Raw genomic sequence first — 15,638 nt, forward strand, 5'->3', positions numbered from 1 at the left:
CAATCACTAGCTATTACAGACTATTAAATCATGTCTTTCTACAAATATTATTATTACTATGCATGTAAAATAGGAACATTGAAATTCTGAAAGTTGAGAATAGATTAATTTTAAGACACTTTGAATAAAAAGAAATTTCTTATTTCAGACAAATGCATTTGACAATTTTGATGAAGATTATGACCAAGAACTTGCCGTTAGATCAAAGAAAAAGAAAATCAGATCACTGGGTAGTTCTGGTGACAGCGGCAGTGGAAGTGGCTCATCATTGACTTCATGGAAAAACATCACTAATCGTATTCATGAAATGGAGGATGATTTGAGGAAGTTGAATGAAAAAAAAGTTCATGAATTAGTAAACTCACTAGAATTAAATAAATACCGTCATTTAAAGAAAAAGACAAAAAATCAGAAAAATGCTAGTGATGCTCTGGTGGAAAAGAACGAAGAGGGGGATGAAGAAGACTCAGGGACATTTGTTTATAAAGGAACACTCAAGAGTGAAAGTGATTCTGATGAAGAGGATCAAGGTACTTTTGTTTACCATGGGACTATAAAGCATTTAAGTGATTCAGAAGATGAGGGGACAATAATGCATCCCGTAAACAAACAACCCAACAGAAATGGTGTTAATCCTAGTTCAGAGAAACTTAAACATTCTAATACAGGCAAAAATCTAAAAGAGGACTTAGTCGCAGCTACGCTTCTTAATAGAAGGGAAAGTCCGACTGAAGAACATAGGGGTTTAAGTGGGGAAGATCTTAAAAATTTATTAAAGAAAAATCCAAAAGACGCAGCTAAACAAATTGTTCAGGGATTGAAGAAGACTATGTCATTGGACGATGAGAAATCAGAAGGAATTCTGCAGGACATTCAGAAGGGGGAGGAGAAGCAAGTAAGTATTGTATCCTTATTGATTATAAAATTTTACTAATAGTAGCTCACTTTAAGGGGATATATTCAAAGTTAAATAAATGCTCAGCTGCTATGATAATGTCTGTGAAACTTTAACTAAAAAGGGTAAACATTTTAATTCTCAAATTTTAAATACCTCATGAATGTATTTTTGATTGTTGTTGGAAATGTTCATAATGATAAAGATTATCTAACATATGCACACAAATTGTAACAAAAATGTACATTTCTCTCCTTGTAGTTGAAAAAGAAGAAAGCAGGATATTTAAAGAAGGAAGGTAAGAATAAGACACTTAATCTGTAAGAATGTTTCTGCTAAACTGTTTGAATTTAAATTAAAATTTATTTGTTCACATCAAAGTTTATTTTGTAATATTTGCTTTGATAATTTCAATTTCATTATACCATTTATTGTAACTAAATTTAATGCCATAAATATTATACTCTAAATTTGAAATACATAATCAGAACAAACAAACAATCAAATACAATTAAAAACAGAGAAGTGAATAATTAACAGTTGAAGTTCAAGATAATACCAGCACGTAATTTACAGAAATTTAGACAGATCTGTTTAAGCCTTGCATCTATAATGATTGCTTTTATTTATGATTCGTACAGAAAATCTACAGCTTTACAATATGAAAACTATTAACTTTATGCTTTATACATCTGCCATGTCGACCATTCTGTCCTTCTATGGCATTATACGATCATAGCTATTCTATCAATGTCATTTTCTGTCAATTTTAGCAAGGAACAGAAAAAACAGTGATCCTGGTACCAGTCTGGTGAGTACCAGTTATTTTACAAAATTTTGTTATGCAAAGGTTATTGCTAATTCAAAATAGGAAATTAGACGACTTTTAAATAGTCTTTCAAATATTAGGTAAGTTTGTTTGTTAAAAACATATTTTGGTGAAGAGGAATCCATTTTATTTCCAATTCAATGGACACACTTTTGAATATTTAGATAAGAACAGTAATATATACAGAAACATCATTCATGAATTATTGAAATTCAGATTATTTTTAAAATTAAATAATAGTCTTGGTAATTGATATGCTATATTCAGTTTAATAGAACTGTACATTGTAATTTTAGTCACCAGATGCGTCCTATGCCTCTGCCCAGGCTGTCAGACTTTACCCAAGAGGAGAGTATGTATCCTACAGCCCAAAAGGCAAAGACAGTGATCAGGATTTTAGTTATCTAAATGATGATAGGTAGTAGCTTTATCTTCTATATGATTGTCTAATAGCTATTCTAAAGATATCTGAATCCTAGTTTGGAAGACATTTTAATAGAAATTAGTTATGATTGGAGAATAGAGATATATTGGTAAGAAAATGATTGAAAGTCAGTATAATAAATCTTAGTGGGCAATCTAAAAAATGTCTTCTGATAATTTCAAAACCATACACAAGACACATATAACGGTAATAGCCCTCAGTATTTATAGAATAGCTGTAGCAATCATATAGACAGAATTTCCTTAAAAGCCCTTTTTTTATTTTACATTGATGTAGCAATAATTATACACAGGACAAATTCTGCAAATTGATTTAGCATGCTGATTGTTTGCTGTTTTGGCAATGTTTCGATTCATTTTAGTAGTAACACTATTTAGTTTTTACTCATTTTTTATCATGATCCTGTCTTTGCCTTGTTTAGACTTTGTGTTTTGGGATATGATAGCATAATGTGCCATACATAACATATATTAGCTTTAAGTATTATACCTTAGTGTACACTACATTTTGTATCACAAAGAATCTTGGTCATGGCAAGCCAGAAACAATATTACTTTGGTAAGGTCTAGGTTATGACAATTACACATACCTTTATATATCATCCCCCTCTATGGCCACACTCCAATTGTATGGATTTTTGACCTCCTATATCTGTTTTTCCAAAAAAATTAACCTATGCATGCAATCCCCCTCATATTCAGTGTTTTTATTTCAGTCTTCAGTTTCTAAGTTATGCTCTAAGTTAAGGTATAAATTCTTTTGTATTCAAATTTTATTGTAAGGAGTATATGAAAGTCACTGTTGTTTCATTTGAATTTATCCCAGTTTCCAAGTCACAATTCTTTTACTGTGATTTATCAAAAAATTAATACATTTCACATTACCCAAATTATGACAATCAGTGTCACCAAAATTATCTCAAGAATCTACATGTGTATAGAAAAATACATTTTATTGAATTTTTTCACCAGTGTAATAATTATATATGAGATTATCTCCCTTTTCAGTATGATAATAGGGGTTTATAAACTTATTTAATATCTTACACTAATAATTATTTACTCATGCACTTATAATAACCTGAAATTATGAATTATATGTTAGTATGACTTTTTTAGAATTCCAGAATTGAGATATACATGTACTTCACTACTTTTGACAGATTTTTTTTTCTTTCAAAATATTTATATTATCATTATGGATTGTTTTGAAATATTGCATGGTGCTAGAAACATTTAAAGATTATTTAGAGATTAGCTAATCATGCATCTTATGGGTGCTCCTGCTTATTTAATGCTATGTATCATAATCCATTATCTTTTCAATAATAAGTTTTAGATGATCTAATTGACTTAGTATAGATGAAAAATACAATGCACCTTATCTGCGCTTTGTGTGATCATAGATGGTGTGATTAAGCGCTTATCATTAGTGATAAAGGTTTACATGAATATTATAAAAATATTACTTGTTTAATCACTATACTTTTATATAAGTTCAATTTAAAATGTACTCGAAATTCAATAATACACATGTATTAATGTTTAAAACTTTGAAACAATTTCAATATTTTCAAACTATTTGATTTATAAACCACCATTTATTTTAAAGAATAGTATGTATTTTGTGTTTTAGAAGTCATGTGCCATTTGAAAGAAAAGTAACAACTGAATCACTGAGAGGAATTACAGGTAAAACAGTTCTTGAATAGAATTATAACAATGTATTCAAAGATTCAATTAGTCATAAATTTACTTTAAATCACATACTTTTCTCTTTTAATTATAAATATGTGGTCTTATGCACACTTAAAGCACCATAATCAACAGATAAGTTATAATCAATTTCACAAAAAATAATTAATAATTGCTTTCATTAACCATATTCTTTTCTTACTTGTTATAGATCCATGTGAGTATGAAGTGTTCTTCCCATCACAGTAACACCCTAAATTATCTTAAGAAAAATAGTATCAAACTTGGTTTTGGCTTCCTGAAATATTGACGTTCTTTGTTTCATATTAGCATTTAATTCTATTTATAACCAAATTCTAATTATTCATAACCATGCAATGTTTTACCATTTTCCCTCACATGTCTGTAGAAAGGTAAAAAGCAAAAAAAAATAAAAACTACAGTTGAAAATATGTACAGAGCGAAAAATTGATTACTGTAAATTCAGAAATTATTGCTTGCATTTATTATTGCGACTTTGTCATTTCAGACTTAAATGCGATTTTAATTTTTACGATGATGAGTAAAACTCTGTTTAATTCATATAAAATATTTCAAAATGCGAGTTTAAATTATTGCGTTTACAACACTGTCGCATTTTTCCTATAATAATAAAAACCTCGCAATAATATCTGAATTTACAGTAATTGTTTATGATTTAGTAGTCTCCATGAACCCATATATTAATGATACTTTGTACATCAAGATGAATAATATTTCCACAATAATGCTATATGGTATTTGCTGAATTTCTACTACACTTTCACATATATTTCAATACTCAATCTTACCTTTGTGGCTGACTTTACCAAACAAAAAAACATCACTGAAAATCAAAGTTATCACTGGTTGAATTATGTACCATTATTCAATTAATATTTTACCTGTCCAAACCTAAGTATGATATCAAAGGTTTTGTTCTGTCAAAGAATGGACTACTCATAATCAGTAATCTAATGTACACTTTTCATAAATAAGCATTAGGAGTAAAAAATTTCTACTACACTTTCACATATATTTCAAAACTCAATCTTACCTTTGTGGCTGACTTTACCAAACAAAAAAACATCACTGAAAATCAAAGTTATCACTGGTTGAATTATGTACCATTATTCAATTAATATTTTACCTGTCCAAACCTAAGTATGAAATCAAAGGTTTTGTTCTGTCAAAGAATGGACTACTCATAATCAGTAATCTAATGTACACTTTTCATAAATAAGCATTAGGAGTAAAAATTCTTTGTTATCAAAGTTATATTTTTAAAATTGATTTCACATTTAAAATATCTACTATGATTTACCATACTATTATTCCATGAAAAAATACATCTCCAGCTTGTCATGATTTAGTATTTGATATATTTCAGCAATGCTAGGAGATCCCAACAACAAGACCATAGTTATGGACCAGATAGCACAGTTACAAAGGTACATTATATACAATGTCACTAGATATACTCATACTGTACTTTTCATTTGTGTAGTGCTCTTTCCAGAAGCAGCAGTTAGTTTTCTAATGAAAATAGGGTTCCATGGATAACAGCTGAATAATAACATCCCTGAAGAATTTGTCATTCTTCTATGTTGACATCAGTTAACAGGCCCGTAGGCTGGAATTTCCAAGAGGAGGGGGGGGGGGTTCGTTGGACTCACAAACTTGACTTTAACAGTCACAATTCGAACAGAACATTAACTTTAACAGTGCTTATTTATTTTCAAGGGGTTGTTGTCCGAACCCCCTGGCTACGGGTATGATTAAAGTTGCCTTATTTTAAAGTTCAAAGTAGAATTTAATTTAAGATATAAAGACACAAAGAATGGGTTTTAATTGGATTAAATAAATAACCTTTATGGTATGATTGATAATTTGCTATACAGAATTTTAAAAGTCAGAAAACGTCTTAATTACAATGAAAATTGTTCATTGGGTTACTTACAAAAATTAATTTATTGTGCCTGATACAAAAACATTCTGGCGATTTCTGTGTACGGTTCGGTTTTGCATTAACATTTGTTTAACATTTGTAGAGACATTGCTAAAGACATTGGAGAGCAACAGTTGTCAAAGTGTTATGATGTAATGGGTCAGATTGAAGATGATAAAATTGTTCAGGTAACTACACAAAGAAATCAGTACTTGCTTTTAAAGCACTTGCAGACAGTTAGACCATATGGATGCAACACTTACATTTATTTCCAAAGTTACAGTTATTTAAAGGGTTCATAACATTTTCATATTGATAGTCACAAGATAAATGGTATTTGTAACATGAAAGAAGAGAATATTACTCACTAGACATTGAAAACTAAACCAGCATTCCTCTGGTAGTATATCAGTGGGTGCTTTTAATAATGTACTTGTTAAACCTTACCTAGCTACAGATAGCAAATATAACATTCGTCTGTGGGTTATAGGTATTTTGGGGATATATATTTTTAATAAATTGGGTGATTGTACCTATAAAAGGTCATTGTTCTTGAAAATACCAGTAAGAAGATTCTCATGTAAAGTTCTTATTGAAATTATGACCATATGAAATAAAATTCATGCAATCCTCAAATTAAACATAATATGCAAAATTGAGTTGTAATTTTTGATAATGAAAGTTTTGATGATTTTGATGTTTTTTTTTGGCTCTTGAGGCATTCTACATAAATTTAATTTATTTCTGAACAATCAATCACAGTAAAACTTCTACTAATTATCCATTGTATAAAATGACTATCTGTTTTAGGCTGCACTTAGAGAAGTTTTAGGACCAAAGAAGTATGAGGAATATAAAGAGCAACTGTTTTATCTTAGAATGTTTGAAATGAGTTCAGCGGCAAAGTCCTGATGAAACATCAGAAGTAGGAACGCTGGATAGGACTATGAAATGACAGTCAATTAACTTACACGTCACAAAAACTCTGTGATAAATGTCTTGTTTTTTGTCCATTTTGTTTGTTAATGCCCCTATTGGCAAGTGTTGAAAGTCATTTGAATATCGAATAAAGGTTGTGAAATTTTAGAATTTTATATATTAATCAATTTACATTCCAAATTTTTTATAACTTATTAATATATGAATAGGGCTGAATGAATAATACTTGTACTTAGGCACATCCATTTATCATCTGGGGGAATATAGGTATTTGGGTGTATCTTAATAAATATGGTGATTACAATTTTCTTGAGTGGATAATTGTCATTATTTCAGAACAGACTTTAAGAAATACATTGTTTCTTTTGAAAATTGTTTAAAAAAATGTTTAAATAACTGTGATATTTAAGTGTTTAAAGTCATTTGAATATCAAAATTAAGGTTGTGAAATTTTAGAATTTTATATATTAATCAATTTACATTCCAAATTGTTTATAACTTATTGATTCATGAATATGGCTGAATAAATAATACTTGTAGTAAGGCACATCCATTCACCTTCTGGGTGATATGGGTATTTTTATCAGATATATACTTTTAATAAATTTGGTGATTATACATTTCTGGGTGACAGAAAGGTATTATTTCGGAACAGAATTTGAAAAAAAAACATTGTTTCTATTAAAAATTGGTAAGAAAAAAAGGAAAAATGATATAACCAACAGTGATATTAAAAAAAAGTTAATTAAAGAGATTGTTTGTCTTGTGAAAAAAAATTGTTCCTCTCCCAATAGATGGATGGTCAGTACTTAAGTTACTATACATGTTGCCAGTATTGACAGTTGTGTATATTAAATTTTTATGGTTGTATTATCTAATTTCAATTATGGGAAGCTTGCTTATTTACAGTAAATGCATTTTATTTTCATGGTGTCAGATTTTTTGCAGTTTATTTTTCTCAACAAGATTCCTGGTATTTATTCTCCTCTTTTACAGTATTATGATGCATATTCTATCAATACAACCTTTTTAGAAAATCATCAATTGCAAAAATAAGTATTGCACCAAACATGCATTTTGAATAAAATATTTTTCATTTATAAGCTCTTCTACAAAGGACCACTAGAAAATGCATGTATATACAAATTATTTCAAACTGTATATCACTAATAAAAGTAATCCATTACTTTATTTAAGAGATTCATGTGAAATTCTTTAAAAATACATGTAATTATTTTTCTAAAATTCATGAAAATAGCAGTAAAAATTTAAAGTCATGTACACATTTATATTACATTATGTCAGTTGTGAGTATAGTACATACATTGTTGAAAATGCTTTGTAAGGTTGGGGTAATTTACTGTTAACAAATTTACTTTAGAGTTTTGTCAGTTTAGAATCATAGGGCATAGGTTATGTTTTGTAAGTATGGATAGTGTTGAGCCATTTTTGTGCTCATGTTACATATTTCTATCATATTTATTTTTCTATGTCATATTATATGTATAATACAGAGAGGTGCATTGGAATCATTTAATATATATATATATATTTTACTTTAATTGTGTATTTAAGCTGTATATTATCATAACATTTCGATTTATGTATTTTGACTTAGCAAAGGTGCTCAAATTGAGAAATTTTACCTCTAGATTTACTCATAATTATCAACATTTTACAAAAGTGACATCACACACCAAGTAAAGTGAGACTTGAAAATGTTTGAATGTCTTTTTTTAGAAGGCAAACTAATGTGATAATTTTAACTATTATTTATATTGCAATATTGCCTTATTGATATACAACTTTATGTCAAGTGGCAAATATCACATGCAAATATAGAATAAATGATAATGATTGTCTTCCAAACTAAATTATACATTTTCAACTTAAAAAACATGGAAAGCCTTAATTGATTTTAGTACATTTATACAGGGAATTATGGAATTTCAGCAATGTTTATATAATTTTGATCATACTAAAATGTTGATAACTATGTTTGACCTTTTTAATAGTTATATATTACGAGTAAAAGATTTTATTATTTCACTTGTTACTTATCATCACCTATTATTTTGTGTTGTTGTCTCCCCTGCAACAAAAAGAAAGAGAGACAAAGGGATGCAATAGATGCAATCTTTTATTCTTAAAAGGGAGACGACCTTGATGCTTAATGTCTTGTATATATACCTTATACTGTGGATTCATTAATATTCGTTGGATACCAATTTTCGTGGATTTCGTGGGTACAGGAGAACCAAGAATTCAAATGTTCAACGAATTACAAATTTTCTAAAGGAATGATTAGGCCCGAGACCACAATTAATTCTACTATCATTTCTTTATAACGTTTTGTCGCATTAAAAAAAATTGAACTGTTCTTTTTGTCTGATTTTTTGTGTGAGTAATGTACAGTTCAAGTCCCAAAACATATGCAATTTTCAGAAAAATTGCATGTTTACATCATACAAATTTGGCCAATACACATCCATACCCCTATAGGCAAGTCAAGAGATGTTCCGAAAAGTGTAAATATAACCTTTTTGCACCTGGCCTAATCACTCTTTCCTTATTAAAATCAGTTAAAATAAAACATCCAAAAGTTTATTTCAGCTCTCTTCTTTCATTCCCACCCCAGAAAAGCTAAGAAATGAATGAGAAAGGGAAAGAAAAAATACACTATAATTAAAGGGAACTATATTCGTGAACAACGAAAAGTGGGGTCATTAATTGTGGTCTTGGGCCTATTAGGGGCCAAAAACTTGACCAATTCCAATAAAACTTGGCATGATTTAAGCTTAGTGTTTTATGAGTCAGTTTACAAAGTTTCATAGCCATATGATTTATATTTTAGAAAATGTGGCATTTTTTATATCTCAACTTTGGTTGCTGAATTGTGACGTATAGATAGAAAATTTTCAACTTTCAAATTTTGGCTTCCAAAATCCCCCCAAAACACCAAATTGCACTTTTTTATGTCTCAATGTATAAGATATTATCTATTCAAAGTAAAGTATAGCATACTTAATGTATGAGACTTATAAAAATTTGACAAAAGTTAATTTTATATGTGCCTATGCCAAAAAATAGAGGTTTTCAAATGAAGCGAGGCCTTATATGAAATGTAATATTTTCCACTTACAACAATTTTCTGAAGTTGTTAAGTTAAAACAAAACATTTAACATATCATAAATATTCTTTTCATGTAAATATAAGTTTCCAATGGTATAACACATGAGTTTTACTTGGTCTTAAGCAATGTCAAGCTTAAAATAACAAGTTGTCAATTTAGGACGTTCCCTGTATTTCCATATTTAATTGCATATAAATGATATTGGAGATGGAAATATGCTTCTTTTTGCCAAAATCCTTGCTAAGATATGATCAAATATGAAGCCTGGATGTAACAAGACTGTTGCTTTTAACTATATATGTAGACAGTATGGTCTGATGCAAAGTTTTTTCAATTTAATGTTTAAAACCTGCATGAAATTTCAGTCTTAAAATGCCAATATTTTAACAACCAGCCATCCAACAGAAGAAAATAAAGGTATTCTGTGAAACAGACAAGTTTAAACAACCAATAATAAGTGCTTTTGATATAGATTCAGTGCAATCTGTTTAAAGAAATACAATTTTTAAGTGCATAGAACTTCATATTTCACTTGCTTCGTACGGACCGCTAGACCTAGACTATTAAAACAGCACATTTTGCACTATTTTTATGCTTTTATCCACCTTTCTTTGTGTTCAGAGTTCACAAATGAGTAAAACACATGAAATAAATACCATAAACACAAATAGATATCAGAAAAAAAATGTCAGAGAAAAATTAAGAATGCTGCTTTTGCAAAAATATTGAAAAAAGTGAAAAAGCTACTTTTTGGGCATATTAGCTGAAAAGTGACTTTTTTTACAAATTTCTATCAAATAAAAGTGGAAAACATTTCTTCTCATATAGTTTGACAAATAAATACCAATAGATCATTCAGAGAAGTTGTCAAAGTATAAATTCAAAATTTGCTGAAATGCACCTCTTAGGCCCGAGACCACAATTAATTCTACTATCATTTCTTTATAACGTTTTGTCGCATTAAAAAAAATTGAACTGTTCTTTTTGTCTGATTTTTTGTGTGAGTAATGTACAGTTCAAGTCCCAAAACATATGCAATTTTCAGAAAAATTGCATGTTTACATCATACAAATTTGGCCAATACACATCCATACCCCTATAGGCAAGTCAAGAGATGTTCCGAAAAGTGTAAATATAACCTTTTTGCACCTGGCCTAATCACTCTTTCCTTATTAAAATCAGTTAAAATAAAACATCCAAAAGTTTATTTCAGCTCTCTTCTTTCATTCCCACCCCAGAAAAGCTAAGAAATGAATGAGAAAGGGAAAGAAAAAATACACTATAATTAAAGGGAACTATATTCGTGAACAACGAAAAGTGGGGTCATTAATTGTGGTCTTGGGCCAATGAGTGTAGACTTTGTCAAAACCACGAAATTGAATATCAACGAATATGTAAGTTTTCTCCAAACCACGAAAATTGGTACCCACGAAAATAAATGAATCCACAGTACTCTGAATTTTCATCCTGTCATATGTATATTTTCCTTGATCTAATTTTCATGGTTCAGTGACTGCTTAAACAATAGTATTAGGATAACTTTTTTTGGTAAATTGGATCTTTGCAATGTCTGCATGTCCTCTGACTGGATTCATCTGACCCTGACAATATTTCATTTTATCAGCGATCAAGGTTAAATTTTCATGGTTGAGTCCTCATCTCAAATACTTATAAGCAACAGGTCAACTATTTGCATGGTTTATTGGTCAATGTAATGTTTGCTATGAGGACTTTCTCATTGACTATAGGTAAAAGGTCAACTGTAATTATTGTTTTTAATGATTGTATGGTGTCCATCTCACAGAGTTCCTCTGATCTTGATCCCATTTTCATAGTTAATTGGTCTAGGTTAAATTTTTGTGGTAAGGACTTTTTAGCAGGTATAGTACTATAAAGCAATAGATCAAGTATTTGTGTTGTACGGCATGATTGTGAGGTGTTTATGTAAAAGGAAGATGTGGTATTATTGCAGATGAGATAACTTTTCACCACAGTTCAAATGAAGTGGATGAAAGACATTAATGTTGGACAGGATTTATCTTACCTTGAACTCATGGTGCTAGTATAAAACATTAATCAGAAAGACTTTCAGTATAATTTCAATCATGATAAGTAAAGCAGGCAGGACATTTCACCTTATGGCTACTTGTATAGTTTAAGGATATTAGATTGAATAAATTTTAACATTTCTATAATTTATGTATGAATTTTTATGAGAGGATACTAATGAGTTACTCAACATTGCATCTGTGTTTTGTAATACATGTATTTAACAAAATAGTTTAAATTTTCTTATTATATATTGCATGATATATTATATCTATATTTGATTATGTAGTGTAGTGTTAAAATATAGTTTTAAATACTGTGGATTCATTTATTTTCGTGGATACCAATTTTGTGGATCGAGGAAAACTTGTATGTTCGTGGATATTTAATTTCATGGTTTTGGAGAAATCTGCATACAAGCCTATAGAAAATTTGGTATTCCTTGAACATTTAATTTCGTGGTTTGCCTGTACCCACGAAATCAACTAAAATTGGTATTGAACGAATAATAATGAATCCACAGTAGATTGTTTCAAATGCTCAAGGCCATTCATAATTCTCAATATTATTTTTCAAATGAACATGTTTAACAAGCTGTCTCTTTAAAACCACCAAATCCCCAATATTTTGTACACCAATCATTTCTATGTACTGAAATTTTGAAAAAAATTGACAATCTGCATTTTGTGAAAATACATGTATAAGATATAGTATTGTGATGGATCCCATATAAATGAGTTCATTTCACAGACTTGTTTGAAATGACTGAGAATTAGGGATGACTGAATTTTGTAAAATCAAAAATTATTGAGTGCATTTATTATTGCGATTTTGTCAATTTAGACTGAAATGCAATTTTATTTTTGTGAAATTATAAAAAATCATATTTAATTCATATTAATAATCTCAAATTGAGAGTTTAATTTTTTGCAACTATAACCCTGTTGCATTTTTCACAAAAATAGAATCATGGCAATAATTTATGAATTTACAGTAGTATGTCTCATATTGGTTATTTTAAATATTTATTGTCTTGAAATAAGAAATAGTCTTTTGTTTTAAAAAGAATTGAAGCATCTGTCTCTATAAACTTTTTCTCTAAGTGTAACCAGACATATCTGTAATTATTATAGTCTTTATATCATTTTATGTTCCCTTTTACATTATTGATTATGTTTGCAGCTTGGTGCAGATATTTTATGTTCATGGAAAATAAATCATTTAAAAATTACATTTTTGTTATATACAGTGTAAGCAGAAAAAATAAATAAAAACCTCATCAAATGCTGCTGTGGTAGAGCAAATCGTATAAATGGTTTGTTAATAGATTTGAAGTTTTGCAAGGTTTAGTTGTTAGAACCTCCAATGTAGGATTTCTCCCTGTGTTGAACACCCATTGGTGGCCTTTAGCAGTTTTCTGCCCTTAAGTCTGGTACACATTCCCAGTTTTCTGCCCTTAAGTTTGGTACACATTCCCAGTTTTCTGCCCTTAAGTCTGGTATACATTCCCAGTTTTCTGCCCTTAAGTCTGGTACACATTCCCAGTTTTCTGTCCTTAAGTCTGGTATACATTCCCAGTTTTCTGCCCTTAAGTCTGGTACACATTCCCATTTTTCTGCCCTTAAGTCTGGTATACATTCCCAGTTTTCTGCCCTTAAGTCTGGTACACATTCCCAGTTTTCTGCCCTTAAGTCTGGTACACATTCCCATTTTTCTGCCCTTAAGTCTGGTATACATTCCCAGTTTTCTGCCCTTAAGTCTGGTACACATTCCCAGTTTTCTGCCCTTAAGTCTGGTACACATTCCCAGTTTTCTGCCCTTAAGTCTGGTATACATTCCCAGTTTTCTGCCCTTAAGTCTGGTACACATTCCCAGTTTTCTGCCCTTAAGTCTGGTATACATTCCCAGTTTTCTGCCCTTAAGTCTGGTACACATTCCCAGTTTTCTGCCCTTAAGTCTGGTACACATTCCCAGTTTTCTGCCCTTAAGTCTGGTATACATTCCCAGTTTTCTGCCCTTAAGTCTGGTACACATTCCCAGTTTCTGCCCTTAAGTCTGGTACACATTCCCAGTTTTCTGTCCTTAAGTCTGGTACACATTCCCAGTTTTCTGCCCTTAAGTCTGGTACACATTCCCAGTTTTCTGCCCTTAAGTCTGGTATACATTCCCAGTTTTCTGCCCTTAAGTCTGGTACACATTCCCAGTTTTCTGCCCTTAAGTCTGGTACACATTCCCAGTTTCTGCCCTTAAGTCTGGTACACATTCCCATTTTTCTGCCCTTAAGTCTGGTACACATTCCCAGTTTCCATTCTCAATTTTATAAAAAAAAAAGTTACCAAGGGAGACAACTTGAAAATAAAATGAGAACATAAACCATGAAAAAGCTACACATAAAACTAAAGGAGGTCAGGAGCAACACAAACACAAATAAAACAAAGGGATGAACTCAGAGGGTTTCTTAGTTCCGGCACCAAAAGAAGCATTTGTCATGTTACTTTAAAATACTAATTTGAAGGAAATTCAGGCATTCAGCCATGTCGCAATAAGAGGGGTAGTATTGTCACTTTGGCAAGATTAACATATTTATGTCACTGTGATGATGTGACACAGATATTCCATAATGGTCAACTAAATCATGGTCATGTGAATGAACATTTTAAAAGGATGATTTAACTGTACCATCTGAAACCGTTGTTTCAATAGTTACCTTATATTTTGTAACCTTCTATGAAGGAAATCATGATAGGAATTTAATATTGTATTTTACATGCACAATATACAGATGATGTTGGAATGTTGCTACAAAGAATATAAATGTGGTACATTTACAAATGGATTAATAAAATCATCTCTTTTGTTGTAAATTTAAGTTTGAAACCTATATTCAGTGTCACTACCTAGATGCAAGTCAAAATATTTAAATTATTTCAAGTTAGATAGATGTAATCAGCATAGTCACTAAACTTAGAATTCTTTGGTGTGAGGACATATTTATAGAGGATTTTGAAGTTAAAGGATGATGCAAATTCTTTTCATTCTTTAGAAACTTTTTAATGAAGTCTTCCTCATACAAATGGAGGTATAAGTAACAAAGGAAGGGAGCACAAATGCTAACCATAGGCACACGGATTGTCTCTTCCAAACATTCTAATTTATGCTGCAACTTGAGTTGATAGTGATACCTTGTAAACAAGCGCATTTAAAGTTTGGATGTGCATGTCTGTCTTGTACATAGCTGTGTTAATGTTCATATAACGTTAACATGCTCTCATCCCTCAGCCAGTCATCATCATAATCATCAGTAAAAACATAATTGTTCGTAGCTTTGTATGCACAAACAACATACTTGTTATGAATAAAACACAGGTGCTTTGCATATTTTGGTTCTACGAAAAATAGTTGCAGCATGTGTTCATTGAACTACATACTTGTTATGAATAAAACACAGGTGCTTTGCATATTTTGGTTCTACGAAAAATAGTTGCAGCATGTGTTCATTGAACTACAATGTATTAAAATTCCAATTTGATCAATGTCTTCCTAGCTTTGAACCAATTTGAAGGCATCTATATTTTCTTTTTCATATTTTGGCCCATCATATTTGTGTCACATCATCCCAGATGTACATTGTAAGCAATCAACAATCAATCAATCAATCCGTCAAAAAAAAAACTATTGTGTTGAAAC

General features: G+C 30.3%; 1 protein-coding gene across 2 annotated transcripts in view; it reads left to right on the plus strand.

Moving 5' to 3' along the window:
* The window catches only part of LOC134716553 (serine/threonine-protein kinase Nek1-like), a 35,301-nt gene extending 26,235 nt beyond the window's left edge, over positions 1 to 9,066 (plus strand). The window contains exons 7-14 of one of the 2 annotated variants that reach the window (XM_063579567.1): positions 149 to 895; positions 1,157 to 1,193; positions 1,669 to 1,706; positions 2,021 to 2,142; positions 3,805 to 3,860; positions 5,272 to 5,332; positions 5,933 to 6,017; positions 6,640 to 9,066. In XM_063579567.1, coding sequence (XP_063435637.1) covers positions 149 to 895; positions 1,157 to 1,193; positions 1,669 to 1,706; positions 2,021 to 2,142; positions 3,805 to 3,860; positions 5,272 to 5,332; positions 5,933 to 6,017; positions 6,640 to 6,741 — 1,248 coding nt within the window. In that variant the 3' untranslated portion in view covers positions 6,742 to 9,066. The remainder of the gene's footprint in view (positions 1 to 148; positions 896 to 1,156; positions 1,194 to 1,668; positions 1,707 to 2,020; positions 2,143 to 3,804; positions 3,861 to 5,271; positions 5,333 to 5,932; positions 6,018 to 6,639) is intronic. The other variant, XM_063579575.1, reaches the window with a different exon arrangement.
* The last annotated feature ends 6,572 nt before the right edge of the window (positions 9,067 to 15,638 follow it).

This window comes from Mytilus trossulus, chromosome 1, assembly GCF_036588685.1.
Source record: "Mytilus trossulus isolate FHL-02 chromosome 1, PNRI_Mtr1.1.1.hap1, whole genome shotgun sequence".
Lineage (NCBI taxonomy): Eukaryota > Metazoa > Mollusca > Bivalvia > Mytilida > Mytilidae > Mytilus > Mytilus trossulus.